Source organism: Alternaria ventricosa (assembly GCF_023758065.1).
Source record: "Alternaria ventricosa strain BMP 2768 chromosome Unknown scaffold_1, whole genome shotgun sequence".
Taxonomy (NCBI): Eukaryota; Fungi; Ascomycota; class Dothideomycetes; order Pleosporales; family Pleosporaceae; genus Alternaria; species Alternaria ventricosa.
Genome location: NW_026055681.1, coordinates 1,114,437 through 1,133,684, shown reverse-complemented (window position 1 = coordinate 1,133,684; position 19,248 = coordinate 1,114,437). Strand labels below are relative to the sequence as shown.

At 52.7% G+C, this 19,248-nt stretch overlaps 5 protein-coding genes across 5 annotated transcripts; 1 reads left to right on the top strand and 4 right to left on the bottom strand.

Moving 5' to 3' along the window:
* Positions 1 to 170: 170 nt before the first annotated feature.
* Positions 171 to 2,877, top strand: J4E93_000379 (uncharacterized protein; the record flags this gene model as incomplete). The annotated part of the gene is made up of 3 exons (XM_049338339.1): positions 171 to 275; positions 335 to 1,969; positions 2,020 to 2,877. 3 exons carry the CDS (start codon positions 171 to 173, stop codon positions 2,875 to 2,877), a joined length of 2,598 nt encoding a protein of 865 aa, XP_049204224.1.
* Positions 2,878 to 2,942: 65 nt separating this feature from the next.
* J4E93_000378 (uncharacterized protein) lies at positions 2,943 to 4,256 on the bottom strand (the record flags this gene model as incomplete). Its single annotated transcript, XM_049338338.1, has 2 exons — positions 2,943 to 3,176; positions 3,243 to 4,256. The coding sequence occupies 2 exons, from the start codon at positions 4,254 to 4,256 to the stop codon at positions 2,943 to 2,945; spliced, it is 1,248 nt and encodes a 415-aa protein (XP_049204223.1).
* A 560-nt stretch (positions 4,257 to 4,816) lies between these two features.
* Positions 4,817 to 5,350, bottom strand: J4E93_000377 (uncharacterized protein; the record flags this gene model as incomplete). The annotated part of the gene is made up of 1 exon (XM_049338337.1): positions 4,817 to 5,350. One exon carries the CDS (start codon positions 5,348 to 5,350, stop codon positions 4,817 to 4,819), a length of 534 nt encoding a protein of 177 aa, XP_049204222.1.
* Positions 5,351 to 7,085: 1,735 nt separating this feature from the next.
* On the bottom strand, positions 7,086 to 7,987 carry J4E93_000376 (uncharacterized protein; the record flags this gene model as incomplete). Its single annotated transcript, XM_049338336.1, has 3 exons — positions 7,086 to 7,351; positions 7,400 to 7,876; positions 7,927 to 7,987. The coding sequence occupies 3 exons, from the start codon at positions 7,985 to 7,987 to the stop codon at positions 7,086 to 7,088; spliced, it is 804 nt and encodes a 267-aa protein (XP_049204221.1).
* Positions 7,988 to 12,235: 4,248 nt separating this feature from the next.
* J4E93_000375 (uncharacterized protein) lies at positions 12,236 to 15,291 on the bottom strand (the record flags this gene model as incomplete). Its single annotated transcript, XM_049338335.1, has 3 exons — positions 12,236 to 13,292; positions 13,350 to 15,197; positions 15,275 to 15,291. The coding sequence occupies 3 exons, from the start codon at positions 15,289 to 15,291 to the stop codon at positions 12,236 to 12,238; spliced, it is 2,922 nt and encodes a 973-aa protein (XP_049204220.1).
* Positions 15,292 to 19,248: the final 3,957 nt, after the last annotated feature.

The window sequence follows — 19,248 nt, the reverse complement described above, 5'->3', positions numbered from 1 at the left end:
TCAATGACGCTCTAGACTTGCTCCACATTGACAGATGGTGCTAGCTCCGTTTGGGCCTAGCACGACCTGCTGGACCCCCACGAGCATCACCGAGCTCCGACATGTGGAAGCTGCGTGTCGTGTTTCCTGTCCACAACCAACAAACACACCAACCCCCGAATTGCGCCAGAATGTACGAGGCAGACTCGTGGTACACTGCCTTTGTGCCGCGCACTGCCAAGCCCCAGGAGAAGGGCAAGCACCGCCGCAGAGAGAGCCTGCTCAAACAGGAGAACGTAAGCCCACCATCCGCTGCCTGGGTACGTCTGAGCACTTCTGATGATTGTACTTGCAGGAGAGTCAGGCTGACTTCGAGCGCGCAGAGGCCATCGCGGAAACTGCAGAAGACGATCGACCCGGCAAGCTCAATGGCCCTCCACCGGCCACCGTGGCCAGACGCGCCAAGTCGTACAGCGACTTCTACACCGTCGTGCGCGCACATCTGAAGAAGGAGAGGGCACTCGAGAAGAAGAAGTCACGTGAGGACATCAGCACCGAGCTGGAGTTCGCGGACTGGTATGGCGGCGTCAGCGATGAGCTGCTCGAAGCCAGCCACGAGGAGTACAGGCTCTACCAGAACCAACTACACATCACGCGAAACCACCTCGAGAACATCATCTCCGACACGACATCGACCCTCGACATTCTCTCCTCCCTCTCCGAATCCTTCAAGATCGTTGAAGCCCAGACGAACGCTTTCCGTACACAATGCGAAGGTCTCATCGACGACCAGAAGCGCATTACGAAGCTCGCAGACGATATGGAGCAAAATCTACGATACTACCTCTACCTCGAACCTACCACGAAACGGCTCAATGCTCCGGGAGCAGGAAAGATTGTGCGGGGTAAAGAATTCGTGGAGATGCTGGCCAACCTGGACAGCTGCCTCGAATACATGCAGGCACATTCCAAGCATCGCGAAGCCGAAACCTACCGATCCAGATACCGACTGCTCCTGACCCGTGCCCTCACGCTCATCCGCGTCCACTTCACCGAAGCCCTTCGAGAAATTGCAGCCGATGTGTCGAAGCGGATAGCGGACAGACAACTGAACGACACCACCATGTCTGCGCTGCTGTACGCCAAATTCCGCGTCGGTGCGCCAGAGTTGAAGAGCATAGGCATTGAGATACAAAAGCGGGCAGTACTGCCGGCTGGAGCAGCGCCAGGCGGAGAAGCCGAATACCAGAGTCTAATGAACGAGCTGTACCAGAGCTACTCAGCCACCCGTGGCCGCCTCATACTTCCCATCGTTACGAAGAAGATCGGAGAGATCGCACAAGCTCCGAGCACATCGACGGATCTCGTAGCCTTTGCGCGGAGCAGCATAAGCTATATTCGTGGCATATGTTTCGACGAGTGCGACTTATGGCGAGAGTGGTTTGAGGGCGACGGCGGATTGTACGACTTCCTCGAAGCTGTATGCGAGCCTCTGTACGACTACCTACGGCCGCGCACTATCCACGAGACACAAATACTCAAGCTCTGCGAACTCTGCACGCTGATACAGACACGATACATGGAGGAAGAGGAAGAAGAGTCGCCTGTTGAGGCGAACAAGCTGGACTTTTCTGTCATTGTACACCCCGCACTGCAAGATGCACAAAACCGATTGGTTTTCCTGTCGCTTGCGATCCTGCGAGACGACATAGAGAGATACAAGCCTAAACCAGAAGATCTCGATTATCCAGCAAAGAACAAGAAGCACGCCACTTCCGGGACAAAGTCGAACCAACCCGTCTTGTCTGGCAAGAAGCAGCCCAAGTCCGAGGTCCCGCCCACCCCTTTGATGCCAAAGACGCCCACAATAGTCGAAGACGACGATCCAGATGCGCGGTGGAACTTCAATACCGAAGCGGCGTTCAAAGACTGGTACCCTACATTGCGCAAAGCGATTTGGTTGCTCAGCAAGATCTACAGGCTTGTTCATGTGAGTCCTTGAATGCGCGCATACCCTTCATCTTGCTAACGTGCTCCCAGTCTTCTGTATTCGATGACCTGGCTCATCACATCGTCCACAGCACCACGCTTTCACTCGCTCAAGCTAGCACGTTGCTTGCCAAATCCGCTTCGCCCACCGATGCCGCCCTTTTTCTCGTATCGCACCTCCTTCTCCTCAAACAACAAATTGTAGCTTTCGACATCGAGTTCGTCACTCCTGAGACTGAAGTCCAGTACAATTTTGCGAGTCTCACGAATACTTTCTGGGAGCTGCGTGCTCGGGGCGGCCTCTTCAACCCGCGGAATCTCGTCGGTCTTTTGATACCCAAAGTCGTAGAGAACATGTTGGATGCCAAAGCGGAAGTGGATGCACGCCTGCGCCAAGCGATTAATGACTTTACTGGTCAATTCGTCGCCAGAATGACGGCACCAATCGATACGAAGGGTAACAAAAAGGTGCCTGTGAGTGAAGCTCCTGCGCGCACGAGCAAGATCCGGCAGAATATTGAGCATGAGACGCCGTTCTTGAGATCGAAGCTGGAAGAATACATCACCGACGCTCGGACACGCGAGATGCTTGTAGCAGCTGTTATGGAATCTGTCACCCAGGCATACGAAGACTGGTACGACTCATCATACTCGCCATCTCTTTCCAACCAAAATGGAGCCAACAGGAGCGCCAAGGGCAAAGGAAGGGAAGATGGTGTGTGGGATCCGGACGTGTTTAGTGAGTGGTGCGGCAACACGTTCAAAGTTGGCACGCTAGGACTCGGCAGCATGGATGACGAACAAGAGGACTATCAAGATAATGATAGCGATGTAGACAGCATGGGTGCCACCAGCGGAAGATCAGGCACGGAAAGGACAGGAAACACGGGTTTGAGAATCAAGATGTGATAGCTCCCTGTAAGCTGAAAACAGTATGGAATATCTATAAATGCTGGTTTATGGTCGAAGCACCATCACCATGCTATCGGACAGAAGTCTACTGTGACTTCTCTCCCACAATCACTTTCCGTCGTTGCAGGTATGCTCCTCTCCTCCTTCATGTCCTCCAAAATATCCACCTCCGTTTCTGCATCGCTCTTCGACTCTAGTTCTTCCCTCTTCCATGCATTCCGCTTCTTCTGCCTCGCTTTCTGACGTCGCAGTGCGTTTCTCTCGCGGCGTTCAATCACATCGCTTTCTTCGCCTTCCTACTATGATTGATCAGCATCATCACTACCATCGTCACTTTTCAGAGGCTAAAGGCAGGAGCTTACCGAGCTAGTCTCGCCAGAATCGGTTGTCGATGCGCGAAGCGAGTCGTAGATCGAGGTTGTGCTCGATACGGAGAGCAGCTTGATCGGCGGGTATTTGGCTTCGTCCTCGGTGTCACTGGCTATTTCTGTTGCGATGTCGGAGGTGATGGAAGATGAAATGGAGGAAGAATGGGCGGATGACTCTTCGCCTTCGCTTGAATCTCGTCTTGCCCTCCCTCTTCCCTTTCGCTCTTGCGCGAGTCTCTTCCTCGTCTGTTCATTCAGTTCCTGCTGTTTTCTCGGCAACACGTCGTCGTCTCTCTTTGCTCCTAGCTTCGCGACTTTGAACACCTGTCTTTCTTCTCCTCGCTTTTGTCTGTTCGGCGACTCTCGCTCCTCAGAACTCCCACTGCTGCTACTGCTGAGGCTTTCGTGTGCCCTTGCAAGCGTTCCACCACACTGCTTCTCAAAGTTCTCTGCGACGTCAAGGACGGACTTCATCGATGCTTGTGCGGCGTTGTATGCTTTGCCCGAAAGACCAGAAACAGATAGTTGGAAGGCCATGTATGGGCGTAGTAGGTGTAGAGGCGAGTTGATGGAGCGCGTCTTGGTGTGTGCGTAGGTCTCGATATCACTCTCTGACTCACTGTCAGACCGAGTGCTACTCGCTTCTTTCCTGTAAGGCAAAGTCTTGGAGCGGGTAAGACGGGTGGCGGAAGCAGGTGGGGAGGATTTGTGTTTTTTTGCCACAGAAGCTTTTGCTATCGCTCCTTGAGCTCGTCTCTTTGGCGATTTTCTTGTCTCGTTTACTGCTGTCACATCTTCGTCTTCGTCTTCGTCTTCTTGCTTGATATTCACGGTGCTGTCTTCTATGTCGATGTCGCGCGAGTACCCTATCTCATCCTTGTCATATTCGACGGATACTGTCGATGCACGGAGTGACCCAACTGTAGACCCGCGTCCCGGTGTCACTCTGGTGATGGTGTTGCGGGAAGGAAGTCTGGGACGCGCTTTGCAGGCTCGGGTTCGTGCCATGATGAGACTTCGAGTGGTGTATCAATAGATCTCGGGAGAGTGCTCGGAGGGGTAGACAGGTGTCTTGCTTATGGGGTTACAACTTAAGAGATGGCATCGGTTCATTGAGATAATGAGTGCTAAAGGCGAGATGCAAAGCAATTGTTTGTCTATAATGCAAGTGTGCAACACAGAAAGAACGTCAAAGAAGTGGCGGGGACGACTTGAGGACAGTTTGAAGCAACGTTCATTCCTAGCAAACTTTTGGTCTAGGACATTATTCCTGGGTAAAAAAAGGCACTAAAGATGGCTAAAATCCTTGTCGCATTCCGCAACGATGTATCCAAAAGTATTTCTGGCACGAAGGAATTGGAATCATAATACGATAGAAATATCATTACTGTAGTAGTGTAAATGCGTAGGGCAATTCTAAAGACTAAATGCATAACGCCGATCCCATGCAGAGAGAAAGAGGTCAACTATGTGATGCGAAAATTGAAATATGCAGAAAGAGACCGTCGTTAATATCAACTGTAGTCACCACGCTGCCCGTGCCACATGCAGCAGATTCCACCAGGTGCTCACAAAGGCACAATCGAGCCACCCTGAGAAGCAAGCGGGTCAACAGAAGGCTGTTTGGTGACGGTGTTGACCGCATTCTCTTTGTACTTTGCAAGCGTCTTATCGGAGTTGAAGTTCTGGTTGATAACACCGCTCATTCCTTTCTGGCAGTGATTGCCGTTTGTCTGAGAGCAGTAGTACCAGATCGGGTTCCTGTCCTGCACCGTAAAGGTAAAGACGTTTGGTGCTTCACCCGCGGTGGTGTTGAAGTTGAAGCCAGAGAAGATGGAGTTGTCGCCGCCAAGAGGCTCGCATGGCTTGTCGAACGAGGACTGCACGAAAGTGTGCGCCTTGGGGAGAAAGTGGAACTCCATGAGATCGCCAGGTTCTGCGACAACGTTTTCGGGCTCGAAATGTAGGCCGCCGTTGGCAGTTGTGGATCCGGCGAAGATGCGGTGGACTACTCCGGTAGGCCGGACTGGCTGTGCTGGCACGGCGATGGTGAGGCCGACGAGGGCAGCGGCTGTCAAGGCGAGAGATGTGAAGGCAACCATGTTGTCTGATGAGTTTATCTGTTGATGCTGTAGGAGTGGCGATCTGGCAAGGTAGCGACTAAAGCGACGATGACTCGGAAGCACAGACGAGCTATGAAATGCTATCGATGATAATAAGACCGTGGATGCTGTGAAGAGAATAGTTTGATGTGGAAGATGTGATGTAGATGTAATGATGAAGAAGCTGTGAAGAAGGTGATGTATTGATGATGAGATGAACTTGACAGGCAAGAGTTTCTCTAGATATATACTCGTCTGGCGAGATTGATCACAAATCAGAGGCTGCTGATGTTCTACACATAGCCCTCGGTTGGTGAAATTGCCGTTTGATGGTAAGCTGTATCCTTCGTCAGTGCAGTGTCGCATCAGGCCCTCCACACGACCAGAATGCGGAGAATAGTATGACAGGATGCCTAAGATAGACAGGTCACAACTCGCAAAGGCCATCTCGGATAGAAAACGTTCCAGCGTTTGCTAAACACAGCTCCAATAAGCGTCCAGCAACCCTGCCACTGCGGCTGAAATAGCTGACCTAGGGCGTGGCTTAGCCCCACCGCGAGAAACAACGAACAGCGCAATCGTCAGCATTTTACTACTAGGCCTCGACTAAGTCCACTGTAGAGGGTATTCCGGGCGTAATCACAACATTCGCTGCAGCTCGTAGTGTTGGTTGATGCTCATTGAACATGTTCCGCATGCGCCTTTACGACGGTGACCCACATGTCGACGCCTAGCAGCAATGGACGATGGAAACTCCACACAGGTCCAACAGCTGAGTACTGTGCCACAGTATGACATTCCTCCCGTCCGCTAGATGGTCTTGGTCTTGTCTGTAATTGTTGGCTATTTTCGGTTTTAGGTGAGCGCTTATAGATCTGTGATGGGCGGCCCTTTCGAAAACCAAGTAGGTACATGCCGAGACGCCTCTTCGCCGCTCAAGACCGCATTCCAGGACCCGAAACAGTGTCGCTCGCGCGTTATTATTTCCGGCGCGTATTACGCGATGCCCCAAGGTTCGGGGCTGGTGATGTTGCGGCGGAAGTCCGGGTCGTGGTAGAATCGGCCACGCGGCGCGCACGCGAAAGTGGACCTTCTGGGAGCGATCTGGCTTTGCCTACCTGGGTAACGTCCGTGCACGAGGCTCGTACCAAGAATACCACCATTAGTACTGATGTATCTGTATAGCTTCAACCTTTTGTTTCTTAGTCATCGATCTTGTCCCGAACTCGCGTAAGGTACTTTCAGAATGCTAGAGCGAATGCCTAGTAGATGCGCTGATCCTGTCCCCATGGATGATCTGTGGAGGCCGCTAGCGAGCTGCCGTCAAGAAACACGGTGAAGTCTTAGTCGAACTCGTGAAGGCGGGGCATATTTCGTCAAGACGGTGGTGAATGGTGGTATATCTTTTCTCGGGCGCGAAAAAGGATATGAAGACAGCGGTGAACTAGAAGATCTGGCGGTCAAGAGTCTTGTTAATACATCCTTGGGGTGACCTGGACCGAAAAAGCAGAAAAGCCGCGCTGCGAGGTTCCACACCACCACAACACTGTAGTGGTGTGCACAGAGAGAATTGCTTTGCCAGATCCTGCATTGCAGTAGTAATGGAAGACTCTAGCGAGAATGGAGGTGGTGTAAAATTTCATTATTTTCTTCTTTCAAGAAGAACGCCAATACATGCTAGCTCGTGACTGCGGAAAATATCCAAAGAAAACATGCTCTATCAAAGACAACACGCTTACATGCAAGCAGCGCCGTCAATGCCAATGACCTTTCCGTTGACCCAGTCACCATCTTGGGAAGCAAGGAAGCAGACGACGCGGGCAATGTCTACTGGCTGACCAACACGGTTGTGAGGGGACCATGTGCATGCGTACTCGTCGACTTGGTCGTCGCTGAGCTTGTCACCATCGGGAATGTACTCGCGGCAGACGGCGTGGTACATGTCGGTCTTGATGCCACCGGGTGCAACACAGTTGACGGTGATCCTCTTCTCGCCGGCATCTAGGTTGGGTCAGTAGATGAAGTGGAAGTGAGCATGATGTGACTTACCGATAGCCATGCACCTAGTGAATGTCTCAATGGCTCCCTTTGAGCCGGAGTAGACAGCGTGCTTGGGTACGCCCTTAGCCTGACCGGTGATGGATCCCATAAGGATGATGCGACCACCCATCTCCATCCTCTTGTAAGCCGCCTTAGCGACGAAGAACTGGCCACGGGTGTTGATGGTGAAGACACGGTCGAACTCCTCGGGTGTGACGTCCTTGAAGTGACCGAAAGAGACAACACCGGAGTTGGAGCAGCAGATGTCGAGCTTGCCGAAGTGGGCAACAACGTCGTCCATCAGCTTCTCAGACTCCTCGACGTTGCCAACGTTGGCCTTGAAGGCAGCGGCGTCTGAGCCATTGCCGAGTGCCTTGATCTCCTTGACGACTGCCTCAGCACCCTCGACGGCGTTGGCGTAGTTGACGGCGACCTTTGCGCCACGCTTGGCGAGCTCAATAGCCATCGCCTTTCCGATACCACGGCCTACATGTTTGTTAGTATGGGAGGTGAAGCTTGGGTATGATGAAGCTTACCTGAGCCGGTAACAACGGCGACCTTGCCAGCAAGGCTCCATGTCTGCTCAATTGATGCCATTTTTGATGTGTTGAGGTTTTGAGGTGTTGAGTTGAGGAGTGTGAAGGTGTTTGTAGTAGTGATGAGAGTGGTTGTGATGATGATAATTCCCTTCCACGGTCAAGACGAGTACATATATACCCTTTCGCTATTCGGAACGCCAGCGGAGACCGCGTTCAGTGAGTAGCTCTTTTCCATCTGCTCCACCACCGGTATCCCAACATCCATACCACTCCCCCAACTCGAAGCGTCCGGTTCGGCACTCAGCATCGCCCCCAGGAGTCGTGAGTCCTAGGGCTGAAACTGTGTACCTGCGCCGCATCTGTCCCGTAGCGTGGTCCCTGTCCCCGTAGGAGAGCCTGAGCCTCAGGGACAGACCGTCGGACAGAGGGGCCGAAGGGGGCAGGAGCGCTTGCGATTGGACAATTCCCACGAGCTGCGAGGGCCGACCGAGCAACACCAAACTTCCAGCGCCTCTCGTGCAGCACGCACCCGTTTCACGAGATCGAAACATCTTTTTTTGTCCACCGCGAGTAATGCTGGCATCTCATTGAGTTCTGCTGGTGAAGCACCAGGTATGACGCTGCGAAGACTCGCGTTTGATAGTGACAACGAATCGCGAGGCTGATGCGACACCGGCGGCATCGAAACATCTATTTTCGCATCCTCGCATGTCCACCATCAGCCGAGAGTCTTTGCTGGGAGCTCGTTGCTTCGTGATGTGACGCGAACAGATTCGAACGTCGCTGCGACGACTCGGTCCGTCGTGGGTAAGCCCAGGACCATAGGGTTCTGAAGATCCGACACGGTCATGTGACGTTCTGGGACAAACTTCGGACCCCTTGGAACGGTTTAGCCTGAACTCGCTCAGGGTTCGGCAGGACTCCGACGCTTCTCAGCACACCCGTGTACTGGAACCTCAATGGCTCCCCATACACCAACGGTCATCATGACTCCCTGAGTGCCGTAGAGTCCGGACTCGACCCGGTAAATGGAAGTGTGTTACAAGTCGGCCAAGCGTGGCTAGGTGTCGCAATCAGAAATGGGTGCTGCCGGCTTCCACAGCGGGGATCCGTCGACAAAACGTCCGTGCGTTTTTCACTTCACTTCATCTTCCAACTGCTGTACCGTCGGGAAGGATGGAGTGTTCCAAACGGTGGGCAACGAGCTGTGAGCGTTCTCATCTCGAGTACGAGATGTTGAAGATAAGGAACCTGCGCACAGATTAATAAAGAGTCCATATACGAGCGACCATAACCGAGCACGTACACCGACGATGCATGCCAGTCTTTATCCAGATTACATACCTGTACCAAGAGCACAAAATAGCTGCGCGTCTGCGTGCGAGGTTTTCAATCCTCTGAGTCCCCTGTTCTGGAAACAGGGAGTCGTCTTCACCGGCCATGTTGTGTCTTATCGACGGCGTCCGTTGACCCAAAGTCGCAAACCAATATGCGTCTCCACCACCACGCATCGGCCCTTTCGTCCCCAGAACGGCTTGCTTTCAAGCGATAGTATCCGATCGCGGTGCCTATACATCCAGCGCTGACGAATATTTCGGATGCTCTTCGTGTGGCGCTTCTGTTCTCGCAGTACTAGCCGCAGGGGTGACCCGATAAAGCCACACGAGGTGGAATCACTCTCTAGAAGACGACTGGGGATGCAAGGGGCTTAGAAGAGTTCTCTTGTTGGGAAGGCCACGCGTATAGACGCCCAGGGTGGATGCTTTCGCGTCATGGCATCAGCGTGGCAGAGCGTAGCGGATAACCCTATGTCAGAAATGCATCATCCGTCAAGGGCTATGTAATCGTGGGAGCTACCTACTCACCAACTAGAAGACTTGCGCCCTGATTGCTCAGAGATATTGAAACATATCAATAACGCACGAATCACATACCTTCCCGGTCTGAGTACGGGGTGGTGTAGTCGTCTCAAGGAGCTCTTTCGTGGAGTTGTCAGAGCTATACCTGAATCGATTCATTTCCCCCTCATTCCGTTTCCCGTCAAACACATAGCGGTGAAAGAGGCTGCTGTTGGGCGCTTCACGCGACCTTCTGCCAGATCGCCCTATGCTAATGCATCCTTTCACGGGACAGCCATGGTTTCCATTATCGAACTTCGCATTCGCTTTTGTATGACTTCTAACGATGCTCGTTTTTGTGCCTACTAATACAACAATGTCGCAACTAACCGAAAACATCGAGTGATGCACGATCTAGATGATAGACATATATGAAGTACTTGTACAGCAGTAGTGACACAATGAAGCCTCCGCTGACACAAACCGTTCGGATACTACCCGGTAAGTCCCCGATGCTTAACTCAAGCTCGGCTGGCATACGGAAGTGCATTGATCGGCACTGGGCGTGTCTTTGGTCAGGATAGCGCGTCCAGACCACCACATCCATCTCCACCTCTTGATAGGGTGAAAGCCGCAACGGCGACGAAAATCTCCGACATACCGACCGTTGGATGGAACTCATGAGGGGTCACTCGCATGTTCACCACCCTCTGGTGAGTGATATACATCAAAGCCCGATGGCACGGGCCAGCTACATCCTGACAGCTACGGCTGTCGTGCGGGCATCCGTAGGCTTGGCACGATCTTCGTATCAGCCATGCGGATTAGAGCAAGAGCCACTGCTCTGGGTGCTTCAATGTTGGAAAGTGGTCCTTCATGTCGTAGGTTATTGTGATGTGTAACAATGGCCGCTTGGAACCGAAGGATTCTAGCCGCTCCTGTGTGCTCGAACAGCCAGTCATCTTGATTAGGGCTGCATATGCTACCTCCATACGCAAGTAGCCACGCTGAACGCGTAAGCTTGTCAAGCAATGAGCCTGCAGGAAGACGTCTTGGTACCGGCTTTCTGTCACTGTGATACGGAAGCATACTGCATATACCCATCCTTCGACTTAACGGCCAGAAGGAATCTGGTTAGTAACTCCATCGGGTAGTGGTCTCCATTCTCCGGCCACATTGAGGGCTGGAGAAGTCCAAATAAGGCGGCGATCGTAAGACTGCGTTGCTGTTTGTTCGGAAACGATGACGGGTTTCGATGCATCAGCACGGTTACTGGGGGTGAATGAGACATAGTACGATCTGGATAAAGCGGCACCATCATAGTGCGACGAAGTCCTTGCATAACGTCCGCGGAAAGAGGAGAGGCGAGGGGACTATGTGGGAGAGGTTGAGGTACGTGCCTCAATACACATGCTTGCATTCTCCACGGTGTTACCAATACTGTTGGAAGCATATTGCAGACACAGTACTACTCCAATCAACTTCAGAAGTCCAAACATGCCATACTGGCTCATTTCACTTCCCTCGGCCATTGTTCACTTTGAACTCTAACCCTCTACTACCCTTGCATCGTTCGCATCTGACGAGTCCACATCCTCGTAGGCACACTCTGTTACATCCCACACGGTTCGAAGAAACCCCGCCGCCGTAGTGCCGCCCTTACACACACACCATTCGCACTCTTAGCCGACCCCGCCATCAAGCCTCCAATCTCGAAGACACCAATTATCTACGCAATCCGACCCATGCCCTGCTTACGCTTGAAACACATGCGCGGGTTAGGAGAAAAACGAAGCAATCAAGAACCCGCAGATAGTGATGACGGAGGGGCTACACGGTGGTAAGGGACATATGTGTTGCACATCAGCCGTTACGCATACACATGACACCTTCGACCATCGTGTCACGGAAGAGCCCCGCATCCACCATCACGACATGAAGAGATTTCATCCGAAGCTGAGAGCCTCCTGCGAATGAAGATGGTCAGTATACTTTCACCAGCAGACTGGTCGAGGAGACACCCACCGTTGCTTGCGACCAGCTGGCCCAGGATCGGCTGGAAGCGCTTCACACTCATCGTCAACAACAGTCCGCTGAAGTGTATAAGTTTGCTATTCCCAAGTCGGTTGGTGCTATTTGATCATCATGTCTATGTACTATACATTATGGACTGCCTTGCAGTCAGTTCTGATGACCTCATTCCAGGCACGAAGCACCTCGGCGACCGAGACGGACATCACTCGACGCCGATGCTGTGTCTATGCCCTTGAACGCCAACCAACGCTTGGAACCTCGCGCATGTCCTTCCCAAGCATCCTGAGATGTCGATGCTGATGGAAAACACCCGAAAGAGATGGAACGAGATAAGGAACGATAAGACGGGAAACACCAAAACACCCGCTAATACATCATGAGCTCGTGATGGTACGGTGGAAGACAGAGTGAAGAGAAGAGATGGATGTGTGAGGTTATCCTCGCGCGAGTTTCTCGAGTTTACTACGAATGCCATCGGAGAACCTGGTGGCAACACCCTCATCAAGGACGTCGATACAATGCGATAGGATGGCGAACCCGTTATCCAAGGGGACGTGTGTACCGTCGCGCTTGGTCAGAGTGGGTATGCCCTCCCTGCGAGACATATACCTCAGTATGGTAGGGTGGTCAGCAGGAAGGCGATCCACAGAGAACGCGGAGTTCGATGGCTGATACGATCCTTGGTGGTTGGGACTCAAGGACTCGCCATGTGCCAGCGAATCAGTCCAGAAGACCAAACCCGCACGGTAGACGGCGCCAGCCCACCATGGCGGCCGGATACCTCTTGGCATCTCACGGATGAGTCGAAGGACCTGACCGGCGTGGGTGATGGCCTCCTGTACATCGGACAGACACTTCTTGTGCATCCACAGCATCTGCTGGTATGAGCCGTCCACGCCCTCTCGACGCGCAAGGCGCTCTATCTCTGGAAAGTTGGACACAGCGTTCAAGCTGATAAGATGGAACATTACAAGGTTGGCATGCATCATCGGACACACTGGGTTGGACTTCATGTACCGTTGCGCCAAATCGAACCAACGCCCTAGCAACGCCTGCACCTCCTCGAGACGCACGCGGGTCGACGCTGCTGTCAGTGCGCGGTTCCGCGATCGTGAAGCGACGCTATCGGAAAAGCAGCTGAGAAGCTGGCAATACTGGCAGACCAGAGTCTGCAGGGGGTGGAGGAGCAGACGCAGGTGCATAGGTGTCAGATGAATCTCCTGTACATCCTGTACGACGATTTCGTCATCTAGAAAGTAACGGAAGAGATCTCTGAGACTAGGTGGTCTGGCCCCAGAGCCTACTGAAGAGTACCCATTCGAGAACTCATGGACTTGGTTGAACATCTCAGACCACTCTGAGGCGGTCTGCGCTTGCCAAAGTCGATCCGAATCAGGCATCGGCGCGCCAAACTCTGTTACTGAGAACAGTGGAGCGGTATCGTGGAAGAGCGATAAGTCTTGGTCTACCATGACCCAGGAGTAGATGAGGCTGCGCCAATATTAGTAAGTGCGTTCACGTGACGGTACCGAGGTTTTCAACACTTACCGACTGCGGCTTTCTTGCTGAAGCCAGTCCTTCCACAACGCATCCGTCGAAATGTTTCCGTTGATATGAGGCGTTGCTGGCGGTCGCACATCGAGAATACCGGAATGTCGCAACATGGAGAAATACATGCCACGCTGGCCCATAGCGATGTCCATCTGCCATTTGTCGCCACTCCACGCCGCCTGGACAGTGAAGAGGAGGGCTGCACGCAGAACGATAGGATCACCAGCCATGATGATGTTCTTCTCGATAAGGTCGAAGAGCGATATCCGGCAGGCTTCGGTGAAGCCACCAGTTAGCCACCTGGCCTCTATGGATGGGATGGTCATGGCGCCCTGCGCAATCATCATGAGAATGAGCAAGCTCGATGCTTTGTCGTTGTAGTTTTGCATTAGTTCATTCGTATCGAGCACACCTCTGGCGGAGGTGGGATAATAGCGTTCGAAAGAGTTGGCGTATGACTTGAGAAAGTACTCCAGGACGCGAGCAGGTGGAAGAAGAACGAAGTTGGAGTGAGAGGCCGTGGATCCTGGAGACTCGCCACTGCTGGACGAGCTGCTTCCGTCTTTGTGGATGTCCAAAGCCTTGTGGAGGAAGCTTTGGGTGATGGCGAGAAGTTTGTCTCGCGTGGCTTCCTGCAACTTCGATACCGCGATTTGCCCGCCTTGTTGAAAGTCGGATTCATCCCACGACGGGGACCAATTAGCCCAGCCCTCGTGATTCTTGAGGCTCAGCTCTAACCGCTCGAGGTTGAGTCTCGCTGTGCGTGGACACGAGCTTGAAGCAATAGAAGGAGTGCAACGGAAAACAGTCCAGCCATCTTGAGCCGCGATGATGGCACCAAGATCAGGTATGCCGGCATCTGCTATCGAAGAGTGCCTGTTGGAGGGGTAGAACATCGAAGCCGAACTACCAATTTGCAGGTCCGAAAAGGACTCGTCCATGCGAGGTGTCTGGACAGGCTGTCCAAATGTTTGAGCAGGCGACATTTCTGGTATCATGCCAAGGATGCCGTCCTGAGGTGGTCCCATGCTCATGTCCATACTCATGCTCATCATCAACGCGGGGTCTATCCGCATGGGATCAAAGGTTGTATCCATGGGCATGCCATTCCAAGGGTCCATCATGAATTGAGGGCTCTCATTATCGGATTGGTCCCGTACCGTTCTGACGAAGTCGTCATATCCTGACATAGGTGTGGAGGTGACGAATCCATTCATGCCGTTCACCGGGGTGGGGAGTGGCGAAAGAAGCGACGATGATTGAGCAAGTCCGTTGGAAGGGGACTGGTCGAAAAAGGGCGGCGTATCGGAGATCGGCATATGAAGATGCAACGACTTCTCCTCGGGATTTATGTGTGTCGGTGGCTGTACCGGTTGTGAGATGGAAGGGTTTCTTGAATGAGGGGCCGAGGGCGACTGCGATTGTCTTTGCGACGGTGGTTGGCTGTCCGGAATATGGGAAGTCTGGTTGATCTGAGCAGGAGAGGACTTCGACATCGTTTGTTTCGGTTGGCTATCGTGGTTTGGAGAGACATTGCCGGATGTATTGTGGTTATCCGCGTTGCTGCCACTCTCGCTAGAGTCCCCGCTCCCAGCCTCAGGAGGACCGCCAACCCGCTGGACACCTTTCGATGCCCGCCTTGTAGGACGCAATGTGCATTTCAGATTCCTCTGAGCGCACCTGGTGCACGGAAACTTCTTGTCACACTTGGTCTTTGTCTTCGCACAATTACTGCAGGCGATGGGTGTGCGGCCGGCGGACTTTGGTATTATGCCTTGTGGGGGGAGTCCCTCTTCGTTGTTCTGGTTGCGGCCGTGTACGGTGTAGTGTCTTTGCAAAAGATCTCTGAAGAGGCTGTCAGTACTTTGTTCCGAACGGTCGATGCCACAGGATGAGAAAGAGCAAGGAAGGGTGCCACATACCGTCGAGCAAAGCTCATATGACATGTGAAGCATTTGAAAGGCTTGACATTGGTGTCTGCTCATCCACAGTGATTAGCAGATATCCCAGAAGAAAGATTGGATGGTAGCTGGTGCGAGGAAGAATGAAAGAGCGAAAGACGCGGGGTCAGCATACGAGTCAAGATATGTCGTTCGAGATGCTCGTCTCTGGTGAACGACTGTCCACAGTATGTGCAAAAGACCATGTTGAAGGAGGAATTAAGCGTGTGATCCTGGTGGAAGTAGACTTGATATGTTGGTCGACACGGCGATGGCCGGCTGATGGGTGGTAGGAGGGGTCTGAGGATGATATTGTGTACCAAGGTTCAGAAAGAGATCAATGCCATAAACTCCAAGGCGGGGATATTGAGGCGAAAGTGAGGTTGGCGAGGCTCAAACGAGTGGGACGAGGATGGAGTAATGGGTCCGAAGTCCGGTAGTCCTGAGAGAGCTCTAAAACGGGGCGGGCATGGAAACCAGTCTGGAGCTAAGAGAAATAGCAGACGTCAAGTCGACAGCTAGACGTTTTCCGTTGGGACGTCAGACGGACGCCGTGTGTTAAGAGTGCTGTGGCGCTGACTGCAGAACGAATCGTCTAGCAGTGGTCTGAGAAGGACGAGGTCAAGATCAGGCCCCGTGGTACTGCGGCTGTCAAGTAGGCTGAGCACGTTGGAGTGAGTGACGAGAGCTGGGTAAAGATAGAAGATTATCACGGGAAGAACGTTGGCGTGGGGAGAGATATTTCTCAGGCGTATAGAGGTAGGAAATGTAAGAGCGGGTTTGACTAGCGGGCTTTCCCAACAGGGAGTGTTGATTATGCATCTGAGCGACGATGAATTCATCAATTGAGGAGGGATCCTGCTGCACGAGAGGATGAGCTAGTGCCTCGCAGTTACATGCAGCGCGCCAGGCTCTTGGGTGGGTCGAGCCTGACCCGGTTAGCCCGATGTTTGTTCGAGCGACCAGGGGCATCTGCACGGCGTTGATGATAAGACTCAGCGACAACAGGGATGCATCTTGGAGATCTGCACCGCGGACTAGATTGGTGGAGGGCAGGGTGGAGGTTCGTGCTGAGAGTGACGGGGGACGAGCGCCGAGCCCGCGTCAGCCACAAGTCCGCGAACCGAGCTGGCGCATGGCTCCCTGGGAAAAGAACAGCAAGACACCCGTACACCCGTAATGTATTCTGCAATACGGCAAAATTACTGCCACGATCGGCGCCCGCACATGCGTCAAATCAGCACCGGCGGGGGCCTTGGGCATGCCTGTAAGATACACCAATGTCTCTATATAGACGCGTTCGAGGAAACCACTAAGATTGCTGGCAGCGGTGAGTCCACCTCAGCTCTCGTTGCGAGCTATACGAAGCCTTTCGCGTCTTCCTACTCCCGCAGGTAGTGATGGGCGCGACATACGAGATAACAACTCAGGTATGTCAGCATCACGCGGCTGAGTCGTGGTTGACAGGTGCCGACTCACTGGAGATCTCTCGAGTCTCTCCACCCGTCTCGGAACGTAACACGATGCTCTCTCTCGTTCCGCGGCCACTAAACGAGGGAGGATAAAAGTCCTCTGTACCCTCATCCCAGATTGATGTCGTCGAAAATATATCGATTTTCGGCAAGGTTCGCGCTTTGCAAGGCCACTGCGACAGTGGCTCACTACGCCAACCGAGAACCCCACTTCGATTCGACGCTTGCACGGCTCACTTGGATACTCCTGCTCTGTCCCCGTACTTCAGTGGGTCGTCAACTGTTTCGAACGGTGAGCCGAATGTGGCACTGGCTCTGGCGGGGCTATGATTATCGCGGGCGCCATCCATGGATGGCAGGTTCGAGTAGCGTGCTGCCTCGCGCGTACCAAAACTGCACGTGACCCCGGAACACAAAAGTGGTTCTATTACAGCTCCATGTTTAGTCAACGCAGGGCGGTTTTAGATGGCCAAGCGGTGCGCTTGACACGTCTGGATGCAGTATTCCGCCTGTAGCCACAAGCTGCTTGCTCACCGTCAAAAGTTTGTTGCAATTCAACAGTGAATTGCTTTATTTGGCGATCAGTTGCGGTCTACTCTGACAGCTCTCACTTCTGCTTTTTCCCTTGGTCGCAGAGGTTACCAAAGTTCGAGGGCGGTCACTGTACACGGTGTACCGCACGAATCAGTCGGTGAACCCGGCTGTATGTACCCAGAAGCTTGCGGTATGCCGCTGAGGCTAATGTCGCGATTGCACCATCCATTCAGGGTGCAATATACACGCCTGTTACCTCAATTTTCCATGATGCAGACGATGTTGGAAGCGTTCCGCAACGCCTGACACGCCATGTATGTAGACATGCGCTCGTAGCACGACAGAGGCTACCTGAAAGCCGCAGTCGATTTTGCAAATGGCAAAGATCATCATCTCAGCCTGAGACCTCCAACTAGAAGCCAGCAGGTATCGCTTCTTCTCAAAGCATCCTACCAGATGCAGGAACTCCACGCCAGCCCTAAGGCCGATCTTGACGGAAACAGGGTGCTCGAGCCAAACGATCGGCCCAACGAGGTCGGTCCTACGATTCGCTTCCGCTTCGGTAGCATGTCCCACGCCACATCACTGACGGGTTCGTGAAGACACGAGCAAAAATAGCCACGACGGACGATTTCGCGATACGACTCAGATTCGCAGACCAATGTGACAATAATTGCTAAGAATGGTATTCGCAAAACCTAGGGCACTCGATAACTGAAACAAGCTTGGCCTCTAACGCTCTTGCAGTCGCGTCGTGCGTTCTCCAACGCCACTGATGTTTTACGCACGGCCGACCTCATTTCCAAACTATTGTTTCGTGTCAACCGCTGCCTCATTACTACACACGCAAGCGAAATATCCACCTGGCCATATTGCAGACTGTAAACTCCTTTCTTAGAACGCGTTCGACCCGCCTTATCTCCATCCCCTCAACCAGAAGTCTGGGCATGGCGGACCGCGGTGGGTAAGATTCAATCAACCCCAATCAAGAACACGAGGCTTGTTTTGGGCCGCAACAGTGAATATAGGCAGAGGCGAACGTGTTTCCCTGGCACGATGTACCAAGAGGAGTCTGCGTCTATGGCTGGCTGGACTGTACCAAATTGCGTGCAGCCCGCCATACAAGCGCGTCCAAAGACTCATTCGAAAGTCTCCCACGGTCACCTTCGAGCTCGCTGCCGGTTGAATCGCGGCACTTGAGGTGAGACCTGCCTCTGAAACTCCACAATGACGTAGGCTGAGACGTCAAGCACGCTGGAGTGGCTTGATGGCTTGAGTGTCTGTCCGTATTCTGACGATGTGTGGAGGTTCGCCAGCGGCAACACCGAGAGCGGGCGGCGCCTCGACAGCCAGCTCGTCCTCCAGCAGCCAGAACCTGCCGTAGCGCGCCTGGGGGGTCTAATGATTCGTCTGATAATCGCTTTGCAATGGATTTTAAGCTACAAAGTAATGTTAGGGGTAATAACAAGCAAAATGCTTAACATGTTAGTTATTGTAACAGCCCCTAACAGCCCCTGACAGCTTTTTAAAGCTATAACAACGTTAATTTAATGTTGTAGCTATATTAAGTGAGACTAGATAGGAGGGCAGGAGCGACAGGACGGCTACCTAATACCTCTACTACTATTACTTACACCCCTAGAGGTACTTAGGAGTAGGTGTAAAGGCCTCTATACATATTGTTTCTATTGCGCACTGTTTAGGATAGTTTGCAGCTATAGAATGTAGATATTTACTGCGTATAGGCACTAGTGCGGGCTGCTAAGCCTGCTTTACTAGCTACAGTTACTTAATATTAATTGTTGCAGTGTTAAAGACGTTAGGAGACGCCCTTAACAGCATCTCTATCGTGAAATTGCTTTGAAAATAATGTTATCTTTAATATGGTAACAACCTAGAAGCAATGACAAGAGCTGTTAGCATAACAGACTTAAGATAATTACCTACCTA